This window comes from Triticum urartu, chromosome 5A (genome assembly GCF_056163025.1).
Source record: "Triticum urartu cultivar PI428250 chromosome 5A, HENAU_Tu73, whole genome shotgun sequence".
Classification (NCBI taxonomy): Eukaryota; Viridiplantae; Streptophyta; class Magnoliopsida; order Poales; family Poaceae; genus Triticum; species Triticum urartu.
Genome location: NC_141877.1, coordinates 461,303,252 through 461,325,258, shown reverse-complemented (window position 1 = coordinate 461,325,258; position 22,007 = coordinate 461,303,252). Strand labels below are relative to the sequence as shown.

Here is a 22,007-nt window from a genome sequence, read left to right as displayed (position 1 = left end):
TGGTCTCTATCACGAGCAGTATACCTGTTTTGCATACTATTCCGCAGCTTGCCCCTGGAGCGGACATGTTAAATAGTCCAATCTTTTCGCTTATCGCATTATTTGTATCGTTCTGCTTTGATCGCATCCCTCTTTAATAAACAATGCATAGCTTTTGTCTATTTTTGCATTACTCCTTATATATATACATAAACACTATTCTGATCACGGGATCAGAATAATATTCTGATCACAACCCGAACTTCCCGAGTAACGCGCCTGACCTTCCCCGAGTACTAGGTTGAACTTCAGCTAAAAGGTGTCCAAATGGGGCTTGCGATATACCGTTGGAAAGCTATGAACACCAGTATCATCACCTAAGTTAAATTTTTGGCAAAATGTAAGCGGTTTAAGAGCAGTTTTGAAAATCGTTTTTTCTTCACACAAAAAATGTGAATCGTATTTTTGATCGCATTTTTAAATCGTTTATCGGAATGATGCAAATAATATGGCGTTGGAAAGGTGCTGCAAAATCGCTCCTTCCATATGTTGAAAGTTTTCTCTAATTCCCTATGGTTAAAGCGTAATTTGGAAAATTGTAAAATTTCGCAAACCGAACAGCCGACTTCATATTTTCGATGTGATTTCTGAACGGCTGATCCAATTGAGGCAAATGATATGGCGTTGGAAAGCTTATGGAATTGCGCTACTTTTTCATGTTAAAAGTTTTTTCTAATTTTTAATGGTTTAAAATTAATTTGGAAAACGATACAAGTTCCTCCGAGTTCGTATTTTCGAGCTAATTTTTTAACCGTACGTCCAAATGCAGCAAATGATATGGCGTTGGAAAGCTTGAAGAAATGCGAAACTTTTTTGTATATATTGTTTCTCCTAATTCATTAAGGTTTTATGTCAGTTTTGAAAATGGCTAAAAACGTATTTTTGCCGTAATTTTCTATAAATTTGATTGGAATGGGGCAAATAATATACCGTTGAAAAGCTAAGGAAAATGCGAAACTTTTTCATGTTGATGGTTTTCTCTGATTCCCACCCGTTTTCAAGTAATTTTGAAAACGGCGGGATCATTCGTTCTGCCTTTATTGCGAAACAGATCCTTCGAAAATACACCACGTGAAGTACCTGAACTTCTCGGCGCGTGTACCTGAACTTCACTCTGTTTTTTGCTCGTAGGTCTCCATCCACTGCTCATGGCTCTCCATCCATTCACCGGAATTGAGCAAGCGATACACCAATGGAAAGCTGTTGTAAACACGCAACTTTCCCGTGTTGATCATTTTTTCATACTCGCGACGATTTTAAAAGTTTTTCATCTAAAATTCATTCAGCGTAGTAGTTGAACTTCCTGCTGTTTTCATGTTGAACTTCTGTGACGTATTTTTGTTTGTACGCGCGCCTGAACTTCCCTCTGTACGAACCCGACCTTCGGGCTATCTTCGCAACCGTGCCTTCTACCGCGAGTTTTCTGGTTAGTCGTGTTCCATGTGATGTAAGTGTAATCTTCAAACGATTTTTTAGCAACTAAATACTCGTTTTATATAGGAATCTCTCTCATAGGCGGATTTTGCACTCGGGTCGTGAAGAACTCGCGTTTTTTGCGATTTTACTGCCTGAGTTGTTCGACCTGAACTTCCCCCTGTGCTAGGTTGAACTTCCCGTAACATTGCCCAAATAGGGCTTGCTATATACCGTTGGAAAGCTATGGACACGAGTATCATGACCCAAGTTAAATTTTTCGCAAAATGTAAGCTGTTTAAGAGCAGTTTTGAAAACCGTTTTTTCTTCACACAAAAAACGTGAATCGTAATTTCTATCGCATTTCTAAACCGTTTATCGGAATGAGGCAAGTAATATGGCGTTGGAAAACTGCTGCAAAACCGCTTCTTCCACATGTTAAAAGTTTCTCTAATTCCCTACGGTTAAAGAGTAATTTGAAAAAACGTAAAATTTCACAAACCGAACAGCCGTGTCCGTATTTTCGATGTCATTTCTAAACGGCTAATCCAATTGAGGCAAATGAAATGGCGTTGGAAAGCTTATGAAATTGCGCTACTTTTTCATGTTGAAAGTTTTTCCTAATTGTAAACGGTTTAAAAGTGATTTATAAAATGGTCTAAGTTACACCGAGCGTGTATTTTCGAGCTAATTTTTTAACTGTACGTCCGAATATAGCAAATGATATGGCGTTGGAAAGCTTGAGGAAATGCGAAAGTTTTTGGTATATATTTTTTCTCCAAATTCCTTACTGTTTTAAGTCAGTTTTGAAAATGGATAAAAACGTATTTTCGCCGTAATTTCCACAAACTTTATCGGAATGGGGCAAATAATATACCACTGAAAAGCTATGGAAAATGCAAAACTTTTCATGTTGATGGTTTTCTCTAATTCCTAGCTGTTTTCAAGTAATTTCGAAAACGACGAGATCATGCGTTCTGCCTATATCGCGAAACAGATTCTTCGAAAATGCACCGCGTGAAGAACCTGAACTTCTCGGCGCGTGTACCTGAACTTCACTCTGTTTTTCACGTGATTTTTTTGCTCGTAGCTCTCCATCCACTGCTCGTAGCTGTCCATCCATTCACCGGAATTGAGCAAGTGATACACCGATGGAAAGATGTTGTGAACATGCAACTTTCCCGTGTTGACCATTTTTTCATACTGATGATGATTTTACAAGTTTTTCATCTGAAAGTCATCCACTGTAGTAGTTGAACTTCCTGCTGTTTTCAGTTGAACTTCTGTGACGTATTTTCGTTTGCAATTTTCTCATCCATTCGTCGGTTTTACACAAATGATATTCCTTTTGTACAAATCTCTCTCAGAAAAAGAATTTAAACTTTCTCCGACGAAGGACTTGAACTTATAACAACAAACTTTTAGCGTTTGCTTTTTTATTCTTTTTTAATACAAAATGCACACCGTGTAGTACGTGAACTTCTGGCAGTTACCAATCGAACTTCTCTCGGTTACGTGAAAATATCTGAGTTTTTTATGAATTTTTAATTTGATTTTCTTAATCCTTTTTTATGAAATTTTGAAGCGCTCTATTTATTAAAAGTTGAACTTCTTGTTATTTAATTTTTGAACTTCTCATTTCCATACTTTAACAACGAGGAAAATTCGAGTTTTCTATATCATCGAACTTCTTCATATTTTTAATATGGACTTCCTGGTTTTATTTCTTAATCTTTTTATGAAATTTTGAAGCGCTCTATTTTTAAAGTTGAACTTCTTGTTTTTTATTTTTGAACTTCTTGTTCCCATTCTTTAATAACAAGGAAAATCTTAGTTTTCTATAATCATCGAACTTCTCCATCTTTTTAATATGGACTTCCTGGTTTTATTTCTTAATCTTTTTATGCGCTCTATTTTTTAAAAAAGTTGAACTTCTTGTTATTTTATTTTTGAACTTCTTGTTTCCATTGTTAATAACGAGGAAAATCTGAGTTTTCTATAAGCATCGAACTTCTCCATCTTTTTAATATGGACTTCCTGGTTTTATTTCTTAATCTTTTTTATGCGCTCTATTTCTAAAAGTTGAACTTCTTGTTATTTTATTTTTAAACTTCTTGTTTCCAACTCTTTAATAACGAGGAAAACCATCGAACTTCTCCATCTATTTAGTATGGACTTCCTCGTTTTATTTCTTAATCTTTTTTATGAAATTTTGAAGCGCTCTATTATTAAAAGTTGAACTTCTCGTTATTTAATTTTTGAACTTCTTGTTTTCATTCTTTAATAACAAGGAAAATCTGAGTTCTCTATAATCATCGAACTTCTCCAGCTTTTTAATATGGACTTCCTAGTTTTATTTCTTAATCTTTTGTTTTCCAATTTGAGTTCATGGTTGATTCTTCAATACTAAGGGAATTTGAGTATTTTAATAATGGTAAAAATCTTAGTTTCTAAATAAACATCGAACCACTTCGTTGTTTTCGTTTGAACTTCTAGTTTTTTCAAGAATGGGGGAAATCTATTTTTGAACTTTTTTGAGTTGTTCCTTTTTTTAATTTGAACTTCTTCGTTGTATACTTTAGTAACGAGAAAAATATGAGTTTTTCGTAATCTTTGGACTTCTCTTTTATTTTAATTTGAACTTCTTAGTCTTATTCTTAGGAAAAATATGTTTTTAAATAAGCATCAAACATTTTTCTAAAAAATAACGTTATACGTTTATTTTTCCAAGAAATGGAAAGAATTTGAGTTTTTCTATATGCATCGAACTTCTCCTTTTTTTAATTTGAAATTCTTCATTTTATTTTTTAGTAACAAGGAAAAATCTGAGTTTTATCATAAATATGAAACTTCTCTATTTTTGTAGTTTGGACTTCTTGATTTATTTTCTTTCAGTAAAGACAATATCCTAGTTTTGTAATAAATATTGAATTGTCCATTATTTCAATTTCAAATTCTAGATTTTTTTTAATTTTAGAAACAATGAAAGTCCTTTTTTATGATTTTTGAACTTCTCTATTTTTAAAATTTGAACTTCTTGTTTTTTATTTTAGAAATGGTGAAATATCAGCTTCTAAGTGTCTTTTACTTTTGAACTGCTCTTCTTGGTTGTCCTTAGTGATTGAAGAAATTGGAGGTTTTAGTAAATATTGAACCGCTCCGCTTCTAGGTTTTTTTAAGGTGTGTTGTGAGTACAACTCCGAACTTCGGCTGTCGTTTTTTTGAACTTATGCGATATTTGTAAAAAAAAACAGAGCCAATTTGCGCAATTTTTGAATCTTTTCTAAATGGTTGACCTTGACCTTCTCAACATTTTTCACTATAGACACCTTTTTTTGTATGTAATAACGTCTCTATACACACCTTGAACTTCTCGACATTTTTCACTATACACACCTTTTTTGTATGTAATAACTTCTCTATGTCAAATGTCTCCCTGAATGTATATGAGCTTACCTAAAAATATGTACGTAAGCTCCTTTTTTAATATGAACTTCTCGATTTATTCTTTAGTGATATAGAAATTTAGTGAAAATATCTAGATTTATTCAATTTTTTGGTTTATCATTTAGTAACGAGGAAAATCCTTGGGTATAGTGTTATTACAGTGTTATAAACTGAATATATTTTTAAGTCTATCATAGTATCAGTACAGTGTTAGTAGTAGTCCCTGTAGACACGGTGACAACAATTATAATGAACTCACAAGTAAAGAACACTTGCATCTCCCATCCTGGTATATCTAACTCACTGAAACCCATAAGCAAATCACTCTACTTAACGCCTAACACTGGTACTTCTAGCTGAAAGAGACATGACCTGCTTAGCTTGGTTAACAACCACTAGGCTATGCCAAAATCAGCGAGTGCGCAGCTAGCTCCTGCCTCCGACTACTTCCCTAGAGCACTATGTGAGGCGATCGAATGCATCAAGCGCGTGCTGCAAACATATTACACATGGATCGAGTACACCTTTATTGACAGTGATGGCGACCATGGACGTTGTAAGAAAGACGATTGGCACGACCTGTAGGAGTCATCCTGCTAGTGTGGTACAATGTGGACTTCGGCAACGCCATTCATATGGCCGGGAGGTACCAACGACCGGTGGAGACGTGGCAGAAGGGAAGGTCGCAGGCTGGAGGTGCGACGTTGGGAGCTTGCTTGCTAGAGCAGCAGGAGAAAGAGATATGTTGGAGGGCGGCCGTCCACGTTTATGCATTAGGGAAAGGGGCCATAGCTGCGGGTGAGAAAGCAATGTTCAGAAACGTGCTGCTCATTCACTAAAATTGATGGAACTATTATAGTCTAATACTTCACAAATTTGAAATCTAAGCAGAGTTTTTGCTGGAACTTACCTCATGGAAAATCACTAGATCCGAGATTGCACAACTTCTTTCTTTATCATATCTGAACTTCAGATTAGTGCCTTCCCATTTTTTGCTCTGGCACGCTGTACAAGCTTCAGATAGTACATTAGAGAGCAGTAGCACAATACACAACACCGAAACAGAGTAGCAGCAAGATTTTCATTCCATTAGGAAATTGATGAAAATAATGAAGAACACTTACTAGATAACCAAGAAACATGGTGAAAAAATTCAGCGGAAAAAGTACAACTCAAATATCAGTTTTTCACATTCTGCACGGTTAATTTCTTTTTTAACAACATACGTATGAAATTAATTAACGAATCAAAACTCGAAAAGGGACTCTCTTTTATGCAAATGTAGACCCAATCATTCATGATTCTTCTTTAACATACTAAGATGACCAACAATACTGACTTGCAAACAATATTGTAGAAACAAACATCAGAGTTACCTGTCGCTTGAACGAGTAGAGCTGAGGCAACAAGTTCAGTTGTACAAATGGAACAAACAAAATTGTGTTTATAGCTCTTGAGATGCGCAAGAAAGTCTGACGACGACGACGGACAAGCTCGCCGGGAGCAATAGGCGATGCAAACAACACACTGAGATTCAGAGATAGCGACAAACTCACGTCTGTCATTAGCACATCAAGCACAGAGCAACACAACACATCAACTTCCCCTAAAGAAAATTAGAATATGAAGTCTCCAAAAGAAAGGGTGTGGCATGCCATCCAAATGGAGCATCAGAGTAGTGCTTAATTCATCGTCTAGCAATGGCCTCTTTGTGGGAGGAAGCACTGTGAAGGCACAGTGTGTCAAATCCGTCCGGCCGCTACAGTGACATTTGAACTTCTTGCAGCGGCACCAGCTTCCTGTAGGGGCATGGCGGGAGGAGACCTGCATGGCACGGGCGAGGCGGGGATCAGGAGTAGCTCGAGGATGGAAAGGGAGGTAAAGGTAGAGAAGTTCAGGGGCCGAAGGGTCACCGGGCGCGACGCACTGGTGCGAGAAGGCACGGCGGCGCTCGGACGGTGCGTGGCTGCCGGAAGGAAGACGGCGTTCGGCGGCAGCGAGGCATCTGCCGATGACCACAATCGGGCGGGGGGTCGTGGAGAGACTCTCGTTGGCGATTGGATCCCGGTGGTGGCACGGCGGCGCGGGGGTCCGGTGAGGGCGGGCTGCGGCGGGGCGTGCGGGGCATGTTCATATGTTCAAGAAAAGTATTCCAGATAATGTTCACAATTATAAAAATGTTTGCAAATAGTATAAAATGTTCATGATTTTAGAAAATGTTCAAGAATCTGTAAAAATGCTCGTGAAAATCACAATTTCAGATATGTTCACAAGTTTAAAAAAATGTTTATGATTATCAAAAATTGTTCATGATTTCGCGAAAATGAGAGTAATAGCGTATCTCGGTGATGCAGCAAAGTGTACTCATCGCCATTGAAGAGTATGATTATTTTCTCTCGTTGCAATATACAGTCTGTTTTGCTATATGAATATAATAGAGGTAACGTTGATACTAAAAAAAGCCCCCCCCCCACTGCCCCCAAAAAAGTACATGCTCCTTTATTTTGTTGTCGTGCGCGCGTGTGTGTCTGAAAAAAAATGTTTATGATTACCATGTGAGTACTCGGTTTGTTGTATCCCTCTGCTCTTTGTAGTGCACACACCAGGTCATGCCATTCTAAAAGTTCTGATTTTTGTTAAAAAATGATAATTTTGAAATATAATGTTAATAATTCATAAATGTTTGTGGATTTAGAAAATGTTCACGACTTTAAAAAAACGGTTGCATATTCAAAAAATATTCAAAAATTTGAAATCAAATGTTCGGGATTTTTTTAAGTTCGTGTATTAAAAATGTTCATGAAATTGAATAAAATTGTGGCATTTCAAAAAATGTGCATGAATTGAAAAACATCCTGAAAATTCAAAAATTGGTTGTGACTTATAAAATAGTTTATCGATTCATAAAATGTTTGCTGATTCAAAAAATGATCATGCATTTCAAAAAGTTTTCATTAAATCGAAAAAATATTCATGAATTTCAAAAATTGTTCCACCAAACAATCTCTAAAAAAATGTTCGTCTATTCTAGAAAATAAATCTAGAAAAATTTCAAAATTAAAAAATGTTTGCAAATAGTATAAAATGTTCATGATTTTAGAAAATGTTCGAAAATCTGTAAAAATGTTCACGAGTTTGAAACAATGTTCGTGATTTTCAAAAATTGTTCACTATTTCACGAAAATGAAAGTGATAGTATATCTCGGTGATGCAGCAAAATGTGGTCATCATCATTGGAGATTATGATTTATTTTTCTCACGTTGCGACGCACGGGCCGTTTTGCTATATGAATGTAATAGAGGTAACGTTGATACTAAAAATAGGGCCCCCTCAAATAAATTACATGCTCCTTTATTCCGTTGTCGTGCGCGCGTGCGTGTCTGAACAAAGAAACGGCAAGCTAGCATGCGAGTGCTCGGTTTGTTGTATCCCTCTACTCTTTGCAGTGCACGCATCAGGTCATGCCATTCGCAAAGTACCGATTTTTTTTAAAAAATGATAATTTTGAAATATAATGTTTAATAATTCATAAATATTTGTGCATTCAGAAAATGCTCATGACTTTTAAAAAACGTTCGCATATTCAAAAAATATGCGCAAATTAGAAAACAAATGTTTGGGAAATCAAAACATGTTCATGATTTTTTAAGTTCGTGTATTAAAAATGTTCATGAAATTGAATAACATTTTTGCAATTCAATTTTTTCATTAATTGAAAATATCTTAAAAATTCAAAAGCTGGTCGTGACTTACAAAATAATTTGATTAATAAAATGTTTGCAGATTCAAAAATTAATCATGCATTTCAAAAAGTTTTTGTTAAATCTAAAAAAATGTTCATGAATTTCAAAACTGTTCCACCAAACAATCTCCAAAAAAAATGTTCATCGATTCTAGAAATGTCCGGCTATTCTAGAAAATGTTCAAAATTAAAAAAAAAGTTTGCAAATAGTATAAAATGTTCATGATTTTAGAAAATGTTCGAAAATCTGTAAAAAAGAATATTGTCCAATATGAAAAATGTTCACAATCTCAGATATGTTCACGAGTTTGAAAAAAATTCCATGATTTTTAAAAAATTGTTCATGATTTCATGGAAATGAGAGATAGTATATCTCGGTGATGCAACAAAATGTGGTCACCGCAATTGAAGATTATGATTTTTTTTCTCTCTCGTTGTAATGCACGGACCGTTTTGCTATATCTATACCCCTATATAGTATACGAATAACTTTGAAAGTTGGTCATTGGATGAAGTCAATTTGACGGTACAGAGATGGCACATCCGAGCACTACTGGCCATTGGATATCATCTACATTCCACCAGATTATGCCACATGTACAATCTAGAAGACTCCATAGTTGAACTTAAGCATAATGCACAAACCTCAAAATAAAAGCAGTTCTCCTTTGTTCTAGAATCTTCCATATCTTAATTGCTCAAACTTTTTTTTTCTAAATGAGTTGTCATTATTTATTTTTACTTTATGCTTTACAATGCACAATTCCATGAACTTAAAATAGATTTTTTATATAAAACTAATTGATTTTGAATGGGATGGACTATAAGAATTAATCGAACATCTACATCATGCATATATGACTGAAAACTTACATTTTATAATGTGATATTTATTCATAATTTGATTACCAAATCTCATGTGTGCAATGCACGTGTACCTTACTAGTGAACGTTGATACTTAAAAAAAGGGCCCCCTCAAAAAAAAGTACATGCTCCTTTATTCCGTTGCCGTGCGCGCGTGCGTGTCTGAACAAACAAAGAAACGGCAAGCTAGCTAGCATGCATGTGCTCGGTTTGTTGTATCCCTCTGCTCTTTGCAGGGCGCGCATCAGGTCATGCCATTCGCATCAGGAGATCGTCTGGGTCTGTACCTGGCTAGCTGACGCCGCACACTCCAAAACCGCCGTCTCTTTCCTTCACAACGATCTCAACATCATCACGCATGAATGATCACACATGCACCTCCCGTCCGTCAGTGCACCGCCACTGCATGCTGTCGGCTCTGCCTCAACCGTAGTGGGCGAAAGCGACGTCCAACACCGTAGATCCCAACCCAAATCGGGGCGAAAGGAAGGACAAGTGCGAGGGAAAAAGCCGCACATCTCCACGACCATGTATATGTTTATTAACTTATATACATCGGTGCGTGCGATCGCGTCCGAGGTGACCCAGCTCGCCGTGCTCTGGTCTTTGACTACGTAGAGGCATGGAGTGCCGGCCGGCCCGTGCTCTGGCTGGCTGGCGGTGGCACACCACCCAACTTTTCCACGTACGGGCCGGGCCGGGCCGGGGTGGTGCCTGCTGACTTCGACGCCGACCGGTTTTCTCCACGCACGCTCGGGCATGGGTGGTGGCCGGCGCACGGCTACGGCTAGCTTGGCTAGCTAGGCAACGCTATATATAAGCATGCGGCGTGCGGTATCCGATCGTGTCAAGTCGAGTGCACGGTCGCCGGCCCAGATCACACACAGACACAGAGCGGCTAGCTAGGAAGCCGGCCTTTCTGCTGCCCGGCCGTCACCGAGAAGAAGCTTCGTGCATGGCCTCCGGCGCGTTGCGTCGCCGTCGAGGCGCTCCGTTCAGGGTCTCGGTTGTCCTTATCGCCACCGCCCTGGTCCGCCTCGCCGCGTCGGCTGCTGAGAGGACGGCGACGAGCGGCCCGGAGCCGGACTGGCACGTCGTCAGCGTCGCCGCGCTGCTGCCGCCCGCGGCCTGCACGGCGTCCAAGGGTACGTACGTACGTACGTAGTGCATGCTCCGTGCGTCGTTGTGTGATGGTTTCCTGCCTACGTATACGTGTACTCTTTCAAAAGATATCATTCGAACCGCATACTGGCTAGTGGTTAGTACAAACGCAGACTGCGCATAGCATAGTTTAGAAGCAGGGACATGGAGGCTAGGCAGGGTGGCGCATAACGTGTGACGTGTCTAATGAACGATGTGCTTAAGACTTATGGCAGAGAAAACAAAGGATTAAGAAATGACATCCCATGTGAAGAAATAGTTTTTTTTTGTGGATAAGAAATAGGTTATATACCTGTTCGGAAACAAGAATGCTGATTAAAAAACCCTTTAAATTCCACATAAAAATAAATGGATTCTGAGATTAGCAGTAGTACCTGATTATAGGATAAAATAAAAGAAAAGGCATAATGCACTGAAACTTCTTGAAGAGATCAGCCCGTGCTTGATTTCTTCAAAAAAAAAGCTAAGAAAACATGATAATTGACAAAGTCATCACGGACGTTTTGATATCAATCTAAACATCGCCTCCATCGAAACAAACACCCCTTGATGATACATGTAGGATTTGAAATCTGGATTTTTTTTTTCCAGGTGGGTTGAGGGTAAAACCACCCAATCTGGGGTGGGTTCGAATTTGATACTATTCACAATCGGTTTTTTTTAATTTGTTTATCAAGTTGTACAAGGAATTTGGACTCGAGACTTGATAGCGTGTTAGATCTATACTGTCCCATTATAATATATATGCTCCGTCCGTTCATAAATATAAGATCAGTTTTGCTAAAGGAAAATGTACAGCACCGTAACTATTTTCTAAGTTGAATGTATATAGGGACGTGTACATTTACTCACTTCAGTTCGTACGTGGTCCATATTGAAACATCGAAAACATTTTATAAGTGTATTTTTGTAAATCTCTATATACATCCAACATTTTTGCAGTTCAATTTGAACGAAACATTTAGAAACAAAAAGAGGTAGTAGCACCTTTTTTAGGGTAAATGCACTCGATAATTATAGGTAACGCAGAAGCTGACTCAGGGCATCTAGTCTAGTCCAGAAAAGGAAAATGACGTATCAGTCTGGATTCAAAGGTCGCTAACCAGGTCGCTTTAGTCCCTCCGTGAACAGAATGGCCACTTGATCTCTAAACAAGTGCGCCTCTCTGAATTAATCCCCACAAAACTCCTGGCCTCCTGCAGCTTAGAAGACCGGCGATCACATCCTGATCCAAAATACAAATATAGTAGTATTTTTGTCGTCATACTTTATCAGATCACTGACAAGTGCAAACAGCGGTCAAAATCAAAATGTGATTGCGGTATGCGTCGAGTCGTACACTAGCGGTAGCTAATTTTGGTTCTGCTGCCCTGCAGCAGTGGCATCAAACTGGTCGGCCCTCCACGTCGTGCACCGGCACGGCCCGTGCTCGCCGCTGCAGGCTCGCAGCGCCCCGCCGCCCCACGCCGAGCTCCTGAACGACGACCAGGCCAGGGTCGACTCCATACACCGCAAGGTCGCCGCGGCGGCGTCGCCCGCGCTGGAACAAGCCCGTGGCGCGAAGGGCGTGACCCTGCCGGCGCAGCGGGGCATCTCCCTCGGCACCGGCAACTACGTCGTGTCCGTGGGCCTCGGCACCCCGGCCAGGGACGTGACGGTGGTGTTCGACACCGGCAGCGACCTGTCGTGGGTGCAGTGCACGCCGTGCTCGGACTGCTACGAGCAGAAGGACCCGCTCTTCGACCCGGCGCGGTCCTCGACGTACTCCGCCGTGCCATGCGCCGCGCCGGAGTGCCAGGGGCTGGACTCGCGGAGCTGCTCGCCCGACAGGAAATGCCGGTACGAGGTCGTGTACGGCGACCAGTCGCAGACCGACGGCGCCCTGGCGCGCGACACGCTGACGCTGACGCCGTCCGACGCGCTCCCGGGGTTCGTCTTCGGGTGCGGCGAACGGGACACCGGGCTGTTCGGCAGGGCCGACGGGCTCGTCGGGCTCGGCCGCGAGAAGGTGTCGCTGTCGTCCCAAGCGGCGTCCAAGTACGGGGCGGGGTTCTCCTACTGCCTCCCGTCGTCGCCGAGCGCCGCGGGGTACCTGTCCCTCGGCGGGCCGGCGCCGGCGAACGCACGATTCACGGCGATGGAGACCCGCCACGACACGCCGTCATTCTACTACGTCGGCCTCGTCGGTGTCAAGGTCGCCGGGCGGACGGTCAGGGTCTCTCCCATCGTGTTCGCGGCCGCCGGCACGGTGATCGACTCGGGGACGGTGATCACCCGCCTGCCGCCGCGCGCGTACGCGGGGCTCCGGTCCGCGTTCGCGCGCTCCATGGGCAGGTACGGGTACAAGCGGGCGCCCGCGCTGTCCATCCTGGACACGTGCTACGACTTCACGGGGCACACGACGGTGCGCATACCGTCGGTGGCGCTGGTGTTCGCCGGCGGCGCCGCCGTGGGGCTCGACTTCAGCGGGGTGCTGTACGTGGCGAAGGTGGCGCAGGCGTGCCTGGCGTTCGCGCCCAACGGCGACGGCGCGGACGCCGGCATCCTCGGGAACACGCAGCAGAAGACGCTCGCGGTGGTGTACGACGTCGCCAACAACAAGATCGGGTTCGGCGCCAACGGCTGCAGCTGATGGCTGGCCGCTACTTGGTCGATCGAGCTTAATCGATCACCATTTTTTTTCTCTTCTGAAGTGCGACATGGAACATGGAAGAAATCCAAATATATCATCGGTAATGCAAAATACTGTTTTTTTTTTGCGGGGGACAAAATACTGTATTTGGTAGCGAGCAACAACACAAGCAGAAGCTGAAATCAAACTTTACATTTTAATTTGTACCACTGTGATTCATGCGTTCTAACGGTTGCCATCACTTTTTTTTACAACGTGTTTTCTTAAATCCAAAAGCAAATTCTTCTTCTCCACCTTCAATAGCATGTTACACACAAGGGTGCGCGAACGTGGTAAAACCCGATGAATCCTAAGACTATGACACAAAAAAGGGTTTAAAACAATGACAAATTGGACTCATCAGCATTATAACCTCATTTCGTTCTTATCAAGTTAGCTTAGAGTTTTAGGGTTAATGTATTGGCTAGAACGTTTTCCCAAATTATCTCTTGATCGCCTGCATCAGGGCAGATCGACTTTGATCCCTTCCGAGACATGACACCTAATGCTCATGGCGATGAAGCGAGGTCGGCGGTGCTACCCACGGCGACGTCAATGAAGGGAGATCGTTGGCACTGCTCACGGCGACGGCGACAAATGAAGAACGGTGGCGCTACTGCCCATGCCCCATGAAGAGAGAGATCGTCGACGCTGCTACTTGGTCCTCATGGATCATGGTGAAGAAAACAATCAGGACAAGCGGTGTTATTTGATACCGGCCTATATCGGGTGTTTTCGGTTTTGTGAGAATGGATTGCGATTACACGGGAACTGAAACTGACGCAGTCAAAACAAACGTAGGTAATGCAGTCATGAGCCGGTGTAACCGAGAGACAACAAATATGTCACGAACCAAACACGTCATTTGTTGTTGTGCACCGTTTTTTTACACTACACCTGCTGCGAAAGAGTGTTGGCCTTGTCGATTGCACTATCTTGCCATCAACCCGTGACTTTCAATCACATAGGGTGACTACTTTTAAAGCAAAATTTTATAAAATAAAATATACAAATATGTGATCTAGCTTTGAATGGTCCGACGCCACCCACCTTCCACTCCACATGCATCCCGACGCCGACGCGAGGCAGCTCCTCAGCACGCCCCTGCCGCGACGCGCGGCCACCGTCCGCCACGTCCTGCAGGCGCACGCCCACCTCGTTTTGCCAGCGTGCTGCGTGTGCCAGTTTGAGGTATGTGTGTGTACACACAGAGGACACCAAAGCATCCCACTGACATGTTACCTTCTGCAAAATAATTCGATGAAGTCAAGTCTTGTCTCGGTGAAAGGGAAACTTCTATTGCTCATATTAGTAGGCTCCAAAGTTCAGTCAGCCATAGACTAGCTGTGTTTGGTCGAGTAGAAGATAGGACAGCGATGTGGCTTAAGCCAGGCCCTGCTGATGTATATGAGGATCTTCCTCCTGTCTGAGCAATGAAGTCCCTTCAACCCCGCAGGAAGAAATCGATGAAGTTTTTTCTCCCTTTTTGCAGCAGCAATCTTTGGGGTCCAATGCTCCGATTCCTGGTGCAAGTCGATTGCGCCTTTGGCTTCATCATCATCACCTCCCCCGGCTCCGATTTCAGGATTTTTTACCCCCGTACTATGTTGTTTTTGTTTTTTTGAGGATTACCCCCATATCATTTGACTAAGGCCCATAAACATCCAACCGGCCCAGCAGTTGAGGGGAGCAGCCTGCAGCCTGCAGCCCACTTGAATCTGAGGCTCGCTCGCAAGGACCGACCCACGCCGCCGCTCCCTGCCGATTCCCCTTCCAGCCTGGTGCCCGCCGGCCGCCGCCCTCCTGCAGCTCGACTTCTCCTGCTGGGCTGCAGGCTCCAGCCTCTCCCGGCCGCCGCCCTCCCGCGGCCTGGTGCCCGCCTGCCGTCTTCGGGTCCCCTTCTGCTCGCCTCCCGCAGCCTCGTGCGGTGGTGCCCGCCGACCGCAGCAAGGTGAGGGTGAGGTGCTTCTGCTTTCTTCCTAGTGTTGAATTCTTGAGTGACAATGAGTATTGAGTTAAATCTCACATATAGGCTCATCTGTGTAGAATTGTATGGGCCAATTAGTTGATGTTGATTTTGTTTGACCATGAGTATATTCATCCTTCCTGCTCAACTGTTGTCCGTATATAGATAGGCTCATTTGTGTAAAATGAAATAAAATTGGAGTGTCTTGGCCACGCCACTGTGCACAAGACATCGTAATCCTGCAAGTCTGACACGTTTTCATAGGCCAACAACAGGCAAGAAGCGTGTTATTGTTATGTATTCATACTTGTGGCTGGTGTTTCCATTGGCAGTAGACATCGAGCAGCTGGACAGTCAAACTAAATGCCGTCTATGGCCCTTACCATGTTAGTAACTTAGTATGGAGAGAAGTTTGTGCAATGCAATATTTGTAACCGTGTCAGGTTTTATGGATGGTTGATATGTAGTTTGCCGATTTTGTTAACTTGGTTTGTTATGCTGTTTCTCAAAATTTGAAACTCTTGCTTTGGCTGGTGTTGCATCTACAATCCTACATGCATGATTTTCTTTTCTTTAGTCGCTTCAGATTTTCACAAAGAGGTGGTACTATTTATGCCATGTTAATTTGACTCTTTTAATTGTTGGGTTAGCCCTGGTTTTAATTCATGCCAGTAAGCGATGATTTTTGGTAATGGTAATTTTGAGGAAATTGAAAATTTAATGAGGCAAAGTGTCATCTCTGTGTCGTCAATTTGACATTAACTATGATATATGCTATATTTGTGTCGACTTGGCTGTAATTATGATAAATATGTAAGTTGTAACATTTTTTTTAGCAAAAACAGTAGGGAAGACCCCTACTGCGCCACTTTTTGTTTTTATAAATGAGGGATATGTACAAATGAGGTTACATGGGGATTACATAAGTTGTGACAATGGGTTAAAGCTTATTGTGATATATGCTATATAAAGTTGCGTGGGTACGCCATGTCCTGAGTTGCCGATTAGTTTAGCATGGTTGCATACACAACATATCAATTTGAAGATTATGTTTCATCAACAAATGACAGCCTTAACTTATTGATTTTAAAATTTCACTGCCTTGGCAATGACAGGTGTCACCACAGCTTCTGTCCAGTACGGCATTATATATTTTGCGATTCACGAATCTCAAAGGAAACAGCGGGGGACATGGCGATGGCTGTGGAGGCGTGTCTCCGGCAGGAGAAGGTGAAGAAGTTTGAAGATTTCGTTGACCAGCGGCTCAAGCCCGACCTTGTGAACGCCATAGCCCAGCGCGATAACTTGTTCCAGCAGCAGAAGACATTGTAAGCTACTCGGTTCTCTCCTTGTCTTCACTTGTGTTGTAACTCTACTGAAACATTTAGGCCCCTTGATTCTTGTTATCCAAATATATGGCTTTAATATTGCTCATTCTTCTGATCAATGAACCTTCATTGGGTGTTGGCAGCTTGGATTTGAAGAAGAACATCGAAAATTTGGAAAAGAATGGTGTAACAAGCATGCGATCCATGGTCAATCTTGGCTCAGAGGTGTACATGCAGGCAGAAGTGTAAACATCCTTTTCCCTCTCCCCCGCCTAAACAATCTGAAGTATAGTAGCAAAAACTCCCCCGCTTTCTGTGTAATCTCTAGAAAAGAAGTTTCTCTATCCTAATGCTAATTTAAGAAAAGTCAGAGACCATCAAATAAAAACAATATTATTAGGGTAGGTGGTTTGCACTGTTTAGGGACCAGTCTGCATTACTCAACTGGAGTAGCTCTATGCTTGATGTAGCTTCTGCAGTAGGATAGACATGAGAAAGGTGTTCCTATATGGATCTGGAAAATACATGAAAGGTCGGCTGCCTTTGTAAGAAAAAGGTGGTGTTCGCATATGGAGACAGCATGCAAGTGAATTTTGTTCAGTGTTCACTTCATAAATTGGAAGAATGCAGTTGGCCATTAGACAGTATAACAAGCAAACATGGAACTTCCTTTGATATGTCCTTATGCTGCTTCTTTATTTCAACTCCATTCCTGACTGCAATTGTTTAACCAGATGTTAGCTTAAATTACAAATTTGGAATAGCTTCAGATCACTGTTTCGAACATAAGTGCCTACAGTCAGATTTCTTGAACTGTTGAGATCTTATTAATGCCATTATTCTGTGGTGATTTCCGCAGTCCGGACATGAGGCACATCTTTGTGGATATTGGTCTAGGTTTTCATGTGGAGTTTACTTGGCAAGAGGCTTTGCAGTTTATATCTGTAAGAGAAGCAAGGTTGGCCAGGTAACTCAACTCAAACATTTGAGTATCAGATGCTTTTGCGACACAATTTTTATTACACATGCAGCATGTTTTTATGAGAAGGGAGTTATGCTAAAGAGATATTGATGATTGAGGAAGGTTCAGGTGCTTCGTGCTCTGTTCAACACAGTTTGTGTGGATAGTATATACTCAGTACTTGTTTTAGCCATATTATGGAACTTGGTAGAAAATATTGATTTAGGTGAAGTGCTTGGATTCTCTTTTTCTTGTGAAGCAAAGGACAAGAGAAAGAGATGGTATTCTTGAGCCTTGTGATGGCTGTTAGATTTCTAGACAATATTTGTATTTAGCTATATATGGTATCCATTTCTCTGTTGAAGCTTGATGCTCGCTTCAGCCATCAGATGACGAATGGAGGTCACTTATTAGTTATTTATCATAATCTAATACGTATACATTGTACAGAGGCAAAGCTGATTCTGCTAATCTGGTGTGTTACTGATCTGCATCTAATATTCACTTCCGTAGACACCTTTGGAAATTTTATGAACATAACATGCTTTATGTAGCATTCGTTAGCATTGTATAAACCGTTGTTATTCACCATCGGACTATATTAGTGGTTTGCCTCATATGTGGCTCATAACATGTACCTATGTTCTTATGTCTCAACTCTTGAATGGGTTTATGTTTATTGACATTCCAGCATACAACTAACTAGTACGGCTCCAGTTCTATAGACACATTATTCCATTCTGTCAGCCGTGTGGCTGCAGCTGTTTGTACTATGGTGACAGTCGTTGCCAATATTTGGCCCTTGTACGACATTCATATGCTGTTGTAATTTCCCTTTTTATGCTTGAATGTGCTCCTGATTTTCTGTAGTTGACATTCATTCATTCACATGTTAATGTTGTAAACTTTTGCGTGTTTGTTTGCAGACAAATAGACGAGTACACACACCTCATAGCGAGCATAAAAGCACAGATCAAGTTGGTATGTACAATGAACTAGGTGCTTCGTTTGATGCAGTAGATGTTGTGAATCTGCCTATATTCAGATGTTACCCCCTCTTATGTTGTTTATTAAATGCAGGTGTGTGAAGGTATCCGCGAACTCCTGCAGTTACCGGCGGAGTGAACGGCCGGGATCAAACTAGCGCAGAGAGATGCTTACACACCAAACTTGCGGCAGAGAGATAGAGATGCTTGGTAGAGGGATATGATGTATCTTGCCATGGATTTTTTTGAAGATTCTTGCAACAAGCTGTATGCCAAGAATGCAGCTCTCCCAAGTCCCAATGTTGACTAGGAGGCATTGTGTAAACTAAATATAGGTAAAAGAAGTGGCAAATGAGAATACTGTGATCATTGAACTTCTGTTTAAATTCCGTGAAGCTTATTGCAAATCATCAAGTGTCTACACTTGATGTGAGCTGGTATTTGCAAACTGAATTTTCAGATGATTGGCAGCAAATGCAGTGTGTTGGGAAATGATAACGTTTCTTGCTGCCTGAATGCTCTACAGTTTTGCTAGGAAAGAACCATCTGCTCATTAATAACTACCGTACGCAAATTCATCGAAGGCATCGATTATTCAGGCTGCGCCAGAGAAGGGAATTATTTGTTTCATACTCCCTCTAAAGAAATCTAAGAGTGTTTCGTAACACTTATATTTCTTTACAGGGGGAGTATGCTACATGCATGATGGTGCTCAAGATGTGCGCCCGTGTGTGTGACATGGCTTTAGCTTTTAGAATAGACAAACTGTTTTTCGTTTCTTTCGGAATGCTTGCCGGGTAGGAGCTCGGCCATTTCATATTGTAATTCTTCTGAGAGCTGTCTAGGTAATTTTAAGAATGAATGTATTTACTGAAAGCTATATTGATATAGGGTGGAACCCTAGGGGCCGATCTTTACGATTTGGAGGGGGACTCCCGAAGAACACGACGAACACATGAGGGAAAATACTCAAATCAACGAGATTTGATTACACATGTGCTCATCCAAGTACACAAGAGACACATGATCCAAACACAACAAGGGACGATACAAACGGCCGGTAGTTCTTCCCAATCCATGGGGGGATGAGGTCTTGAATCCACGAGGGGATCTTCCCTAGACGGGGTCTTGAATCCACTTGGGGGATCTTCTCCTAGGAGGCCTTGGTCTCCAATGGAGTAGGGGTACAAGTGGATGAACAATGCTCTAATCTTCAAAATGAGCTATCACAATGCTAGCCCTAAAACGGAGGTAGAAGAAGAGTACATATAGTCTAGGGGGCGAAGGGGTACATGGGCCTCGACCTGAGTCACTGCACGCAGGCAGGGCCGGAAGTTCCGGGCGAAGCTCCGCGCAAGGTCCGGACTACCCAGAGAGTTGGCACTGCTTGAGCTGGGCTGGAGTCCGAAGGCCGGAAGGTTCTGGCAATGTTCCGGGCTGAACAGAGACTTTGCACGCCCAGACTCGCCTGGATCACCAGGGGCCGGAAGTTCCAGGCTGGCCGGAGGTTCCGAGCTAGTTAGAGACCTTGCACCAGTCTTGACGTTCACCGTGTCTCCTCTTTCGGTCTGATCGGTGTACCTGATCACGCACAATGTTTCCGCTTGAAATAGCGACCGTATCTTGTTCGTATGCATGGAAGACTCAAGAAAGAGAGATGTTCACCTCGGATTGAATGTTACGTGCACGAACTCTTGTCATGGGTCCGCTTGGTGCTTGAATAGTTGGTGTAGTGTTCATGAGGATGATCATGAGATGCTCCACATCATATATACATGGTTTTAACTCTTCAGTCAGTAATTCCCACACAAAAAAATAAGTCAGTAATTGGCACCTGATATGGTCTGATGAAAAGCATCAAGCTGCATTCAGGTTTTTATGATCACTCTCGTTTGACTTAATGAGTGCTGCTTCCCATTAAGATTGAGAATGTGCGAAGTAAGAAACAAACAAGAGATTGAGAATCTGAAAATCAAAGTCCGTTCTTCATTGTTTCCTGTATTGAAATTTGTTAAACATATGATTCAACAGCCTAGAAATTGTTTATTTTTTGAGGGGCAAACCAAGTTTTATTGATCAAAAACCACATACAGTGAAATGCATCTCGGATCGTGGGGTTGGCCTAGCCACATATGACGTTCCTGACCTAAAGAATGTGAAAACTTGGCTAGACTATGAGCTTTTCTCTATTAGACTCTCGATCTCCGAACGGAAAAACACAATTGAACACAGTAGCTCTTGTTGGGAAACGTAGTAATTTTAAAAAATTTCCTACGCACACGCAAGATCATGGTGATGCATAGCAACGAGAGGGGAGAGTATGTCTACATACCCTCGTAGAACGAAAGCGGAAGCGTTTATCAACGCGGTTGATGTAGTCGTACACCTTCACGATCCATCCCGATCAAGTATCGAACATACGCACCTCCGCGTTCAGCACACGTTCAACTCGATGACGTCCTCGTCTTCTTGATCCAGCAAGACGGGCGAAGTAGTAGATGAGTTCCGGCAACACGACGGCGTGGTGACGGTGTTGGTGAAGAACAATCTCCGCAGGGCTTCACCTAAGCACTACGAAAACTATGACGGAGGATAAACTAGAGGGGACGGGGTTGCCGGCACACGGCTTGGTGTTTCTTGATGTGTCTTGGGTGCTAGCCCTACCCCTCTATTTATATGTTGAGCCTTGGGGTCGAAACTTGGAGTAAAAGCCTCCACAAAGTCGGTTTCACCCGAAAAGCAAGAGTCCTTCTCGGACTCCAGGGCCATACGCCAGGGTCCCTGGCGTCTGGGAACCCTGGCGTCTGGACCCTGGACTACGTAAAATTTCCTTTTGCGCTTTTCAAAAACCTTGTGGGCTTTCCCCTTTGGCCCAAATAAAGTGTTCTCGTACCCAAACATTTCGGGAAACATCCGGAATCCCTTCTGGTGAATTCCGGAACCCTTCCGGAGACCAAACACTATTATCCCATACATCAATCTTTATCTCCGGACCATTCCGGAGTTCCTCGTCATGTCCGTGATCTTATCCAGAACTCCAAACAACATTCGGTTACCAACATACATAACTCATAAATACTATATCGTCAACGAACGTTAAGCGTGCGGACTCTACGGGTTCGAGAACTATGTAGACATGACCAAGACACTTCTTCGGTCAATAACCAATAGCGGAACCTGGATGCCCATATTGGCTCCTACATATTCTACGAAGATCTTTATTGGTTGAATCGCATAACAACATACGTTGTTTCCTTTGTCATCGGTATGTTACTTGCCCAAGATTCGATCGTCAGTATCTCAATACCTAGTTCAATCTCGTTACTGGCAAGTCTCTTTACTCGTTCCGTAATACATTATCCCGCAACTAACTCATTAGTTACAATACTTGCAAGGCTTATAGTGATGTGCATTACCGGGTGGGCCT

General features: G+C 42.3%; 2 protein-coding genes across 5 annotated transcripts; both read left to right on the top strand.

Moving 5' to 3' along the window:
* The first annotated feature begins 10,350 nt into the window (after positions 1 to 10,350).
* Positions 10,351 to 13,550, top strand: LOC125556248 (aspartyl protease family protein At5g10770). 2 transcript variants are annotated; one of them, XM_048719020.2, is made up of 2 exons: positions 10,351 to 10,652; positions 12,048 to 13,550. In XM_048719020.2, exons 1-2 carry the CDS (start codon positions 10,463 to 10,465, stop codon positions 13,298 to 13,300), a joined length of 1,443 nt encoding a protein of 480 aa, XP_048574977.2. In that variant the 5' UTR covers positions 10,351 to 10,462; the 3' UTR covers positions 13,301 to 13,550. The 2 variants fall into 2 exon arrangements, with proteins under 2 accessions (XP_048574977.2, XP_048574976.2); XM_048719019.2 differs by having other exon boundaries at positions 12,045 to 13,550.
* A 1,475-nt stretch (positions 13,551 to 15,025) lies between these two features.
* On the top strand, positions 15,026 to 19,096 carry LOC125509762 (uncharacterized). Of its 3 annotated transcripts, none has more exons than XM_048674796.2 (6): positions 15,026 to 15,290; positions 16,421 to 16,633; positions 16,777 to 16,878; positions 17,493 to 17,600; positions 18,521 to 18,575; positions 18,675 to 19,096. In XM_048674796.2, the coding sequence occupies exons 2-6, from the start codon at positions 16,497 to 16,499 to the stop codon at positions 18,717 to 18,719; spliced, it is 447 nt and encodes a 148-aa protein (XP_048530753.2). In that variant the 5' UTR covers positions 15,026 to 15,290; positions 16,421 to 16,496; the 3' UTR covers positions 18,720 to 19,096. The 3 variants fall into 3 exon arrangements, with proteins under 3 accessions (XP_048530753.2, XP_087382580.1, XP_087382579.1); XM_087526454.1 differs by having other exon boundaries at positions 15,036 to 15,301; XM_087526453.1 differs by having other exon boundaries at positions 15,160 to 15,296.
* The last annotated feature ends 2,911 nt before the right edge of the window (positions 19,097 to 22,007 follow it).

Excerpts from the sequence above, each read along its gene's own strand:
- LOC125509762 (XM_048674796.2), top strand. The coding sequence starts at position 16,497 with ATGGCGATGGCTGTGGAGGCGTGTCTCCGGCAGGAGAAGGTGAAGAAG. Across the intron at positions 16,879-17,492 it reads GTGTACATGCAGGCAGAAGT|TCCGGACATGAGGCACATCT; the intron begins GTAAACATCCTT and ends TGATTTCCGCAG. Across the intron at positions 18,576-18,674 it reads TAAAAGCACAGATCAAGTTG|GTGTGTGAAGGTATCCGCGA; the intron begins GTATGTACAATG and ends TATTAAATGCAG.
- LOC125556248 (XM_048719019.2), top strand. The coding sequence starts at position 10,463 with ATGGCCTCCGGCGCGTTGCGTCGCCGTCGAGGCGCTCCGTTCAGGGTC. Across the intron at positions 10,653-12,044 it reads GGCCTGCACGGCGTCCAAGG|CAGTGGCATCAAACTGGTCG; the intron begins GTACGTACGTAC and ends GCTGCCCTGCAG.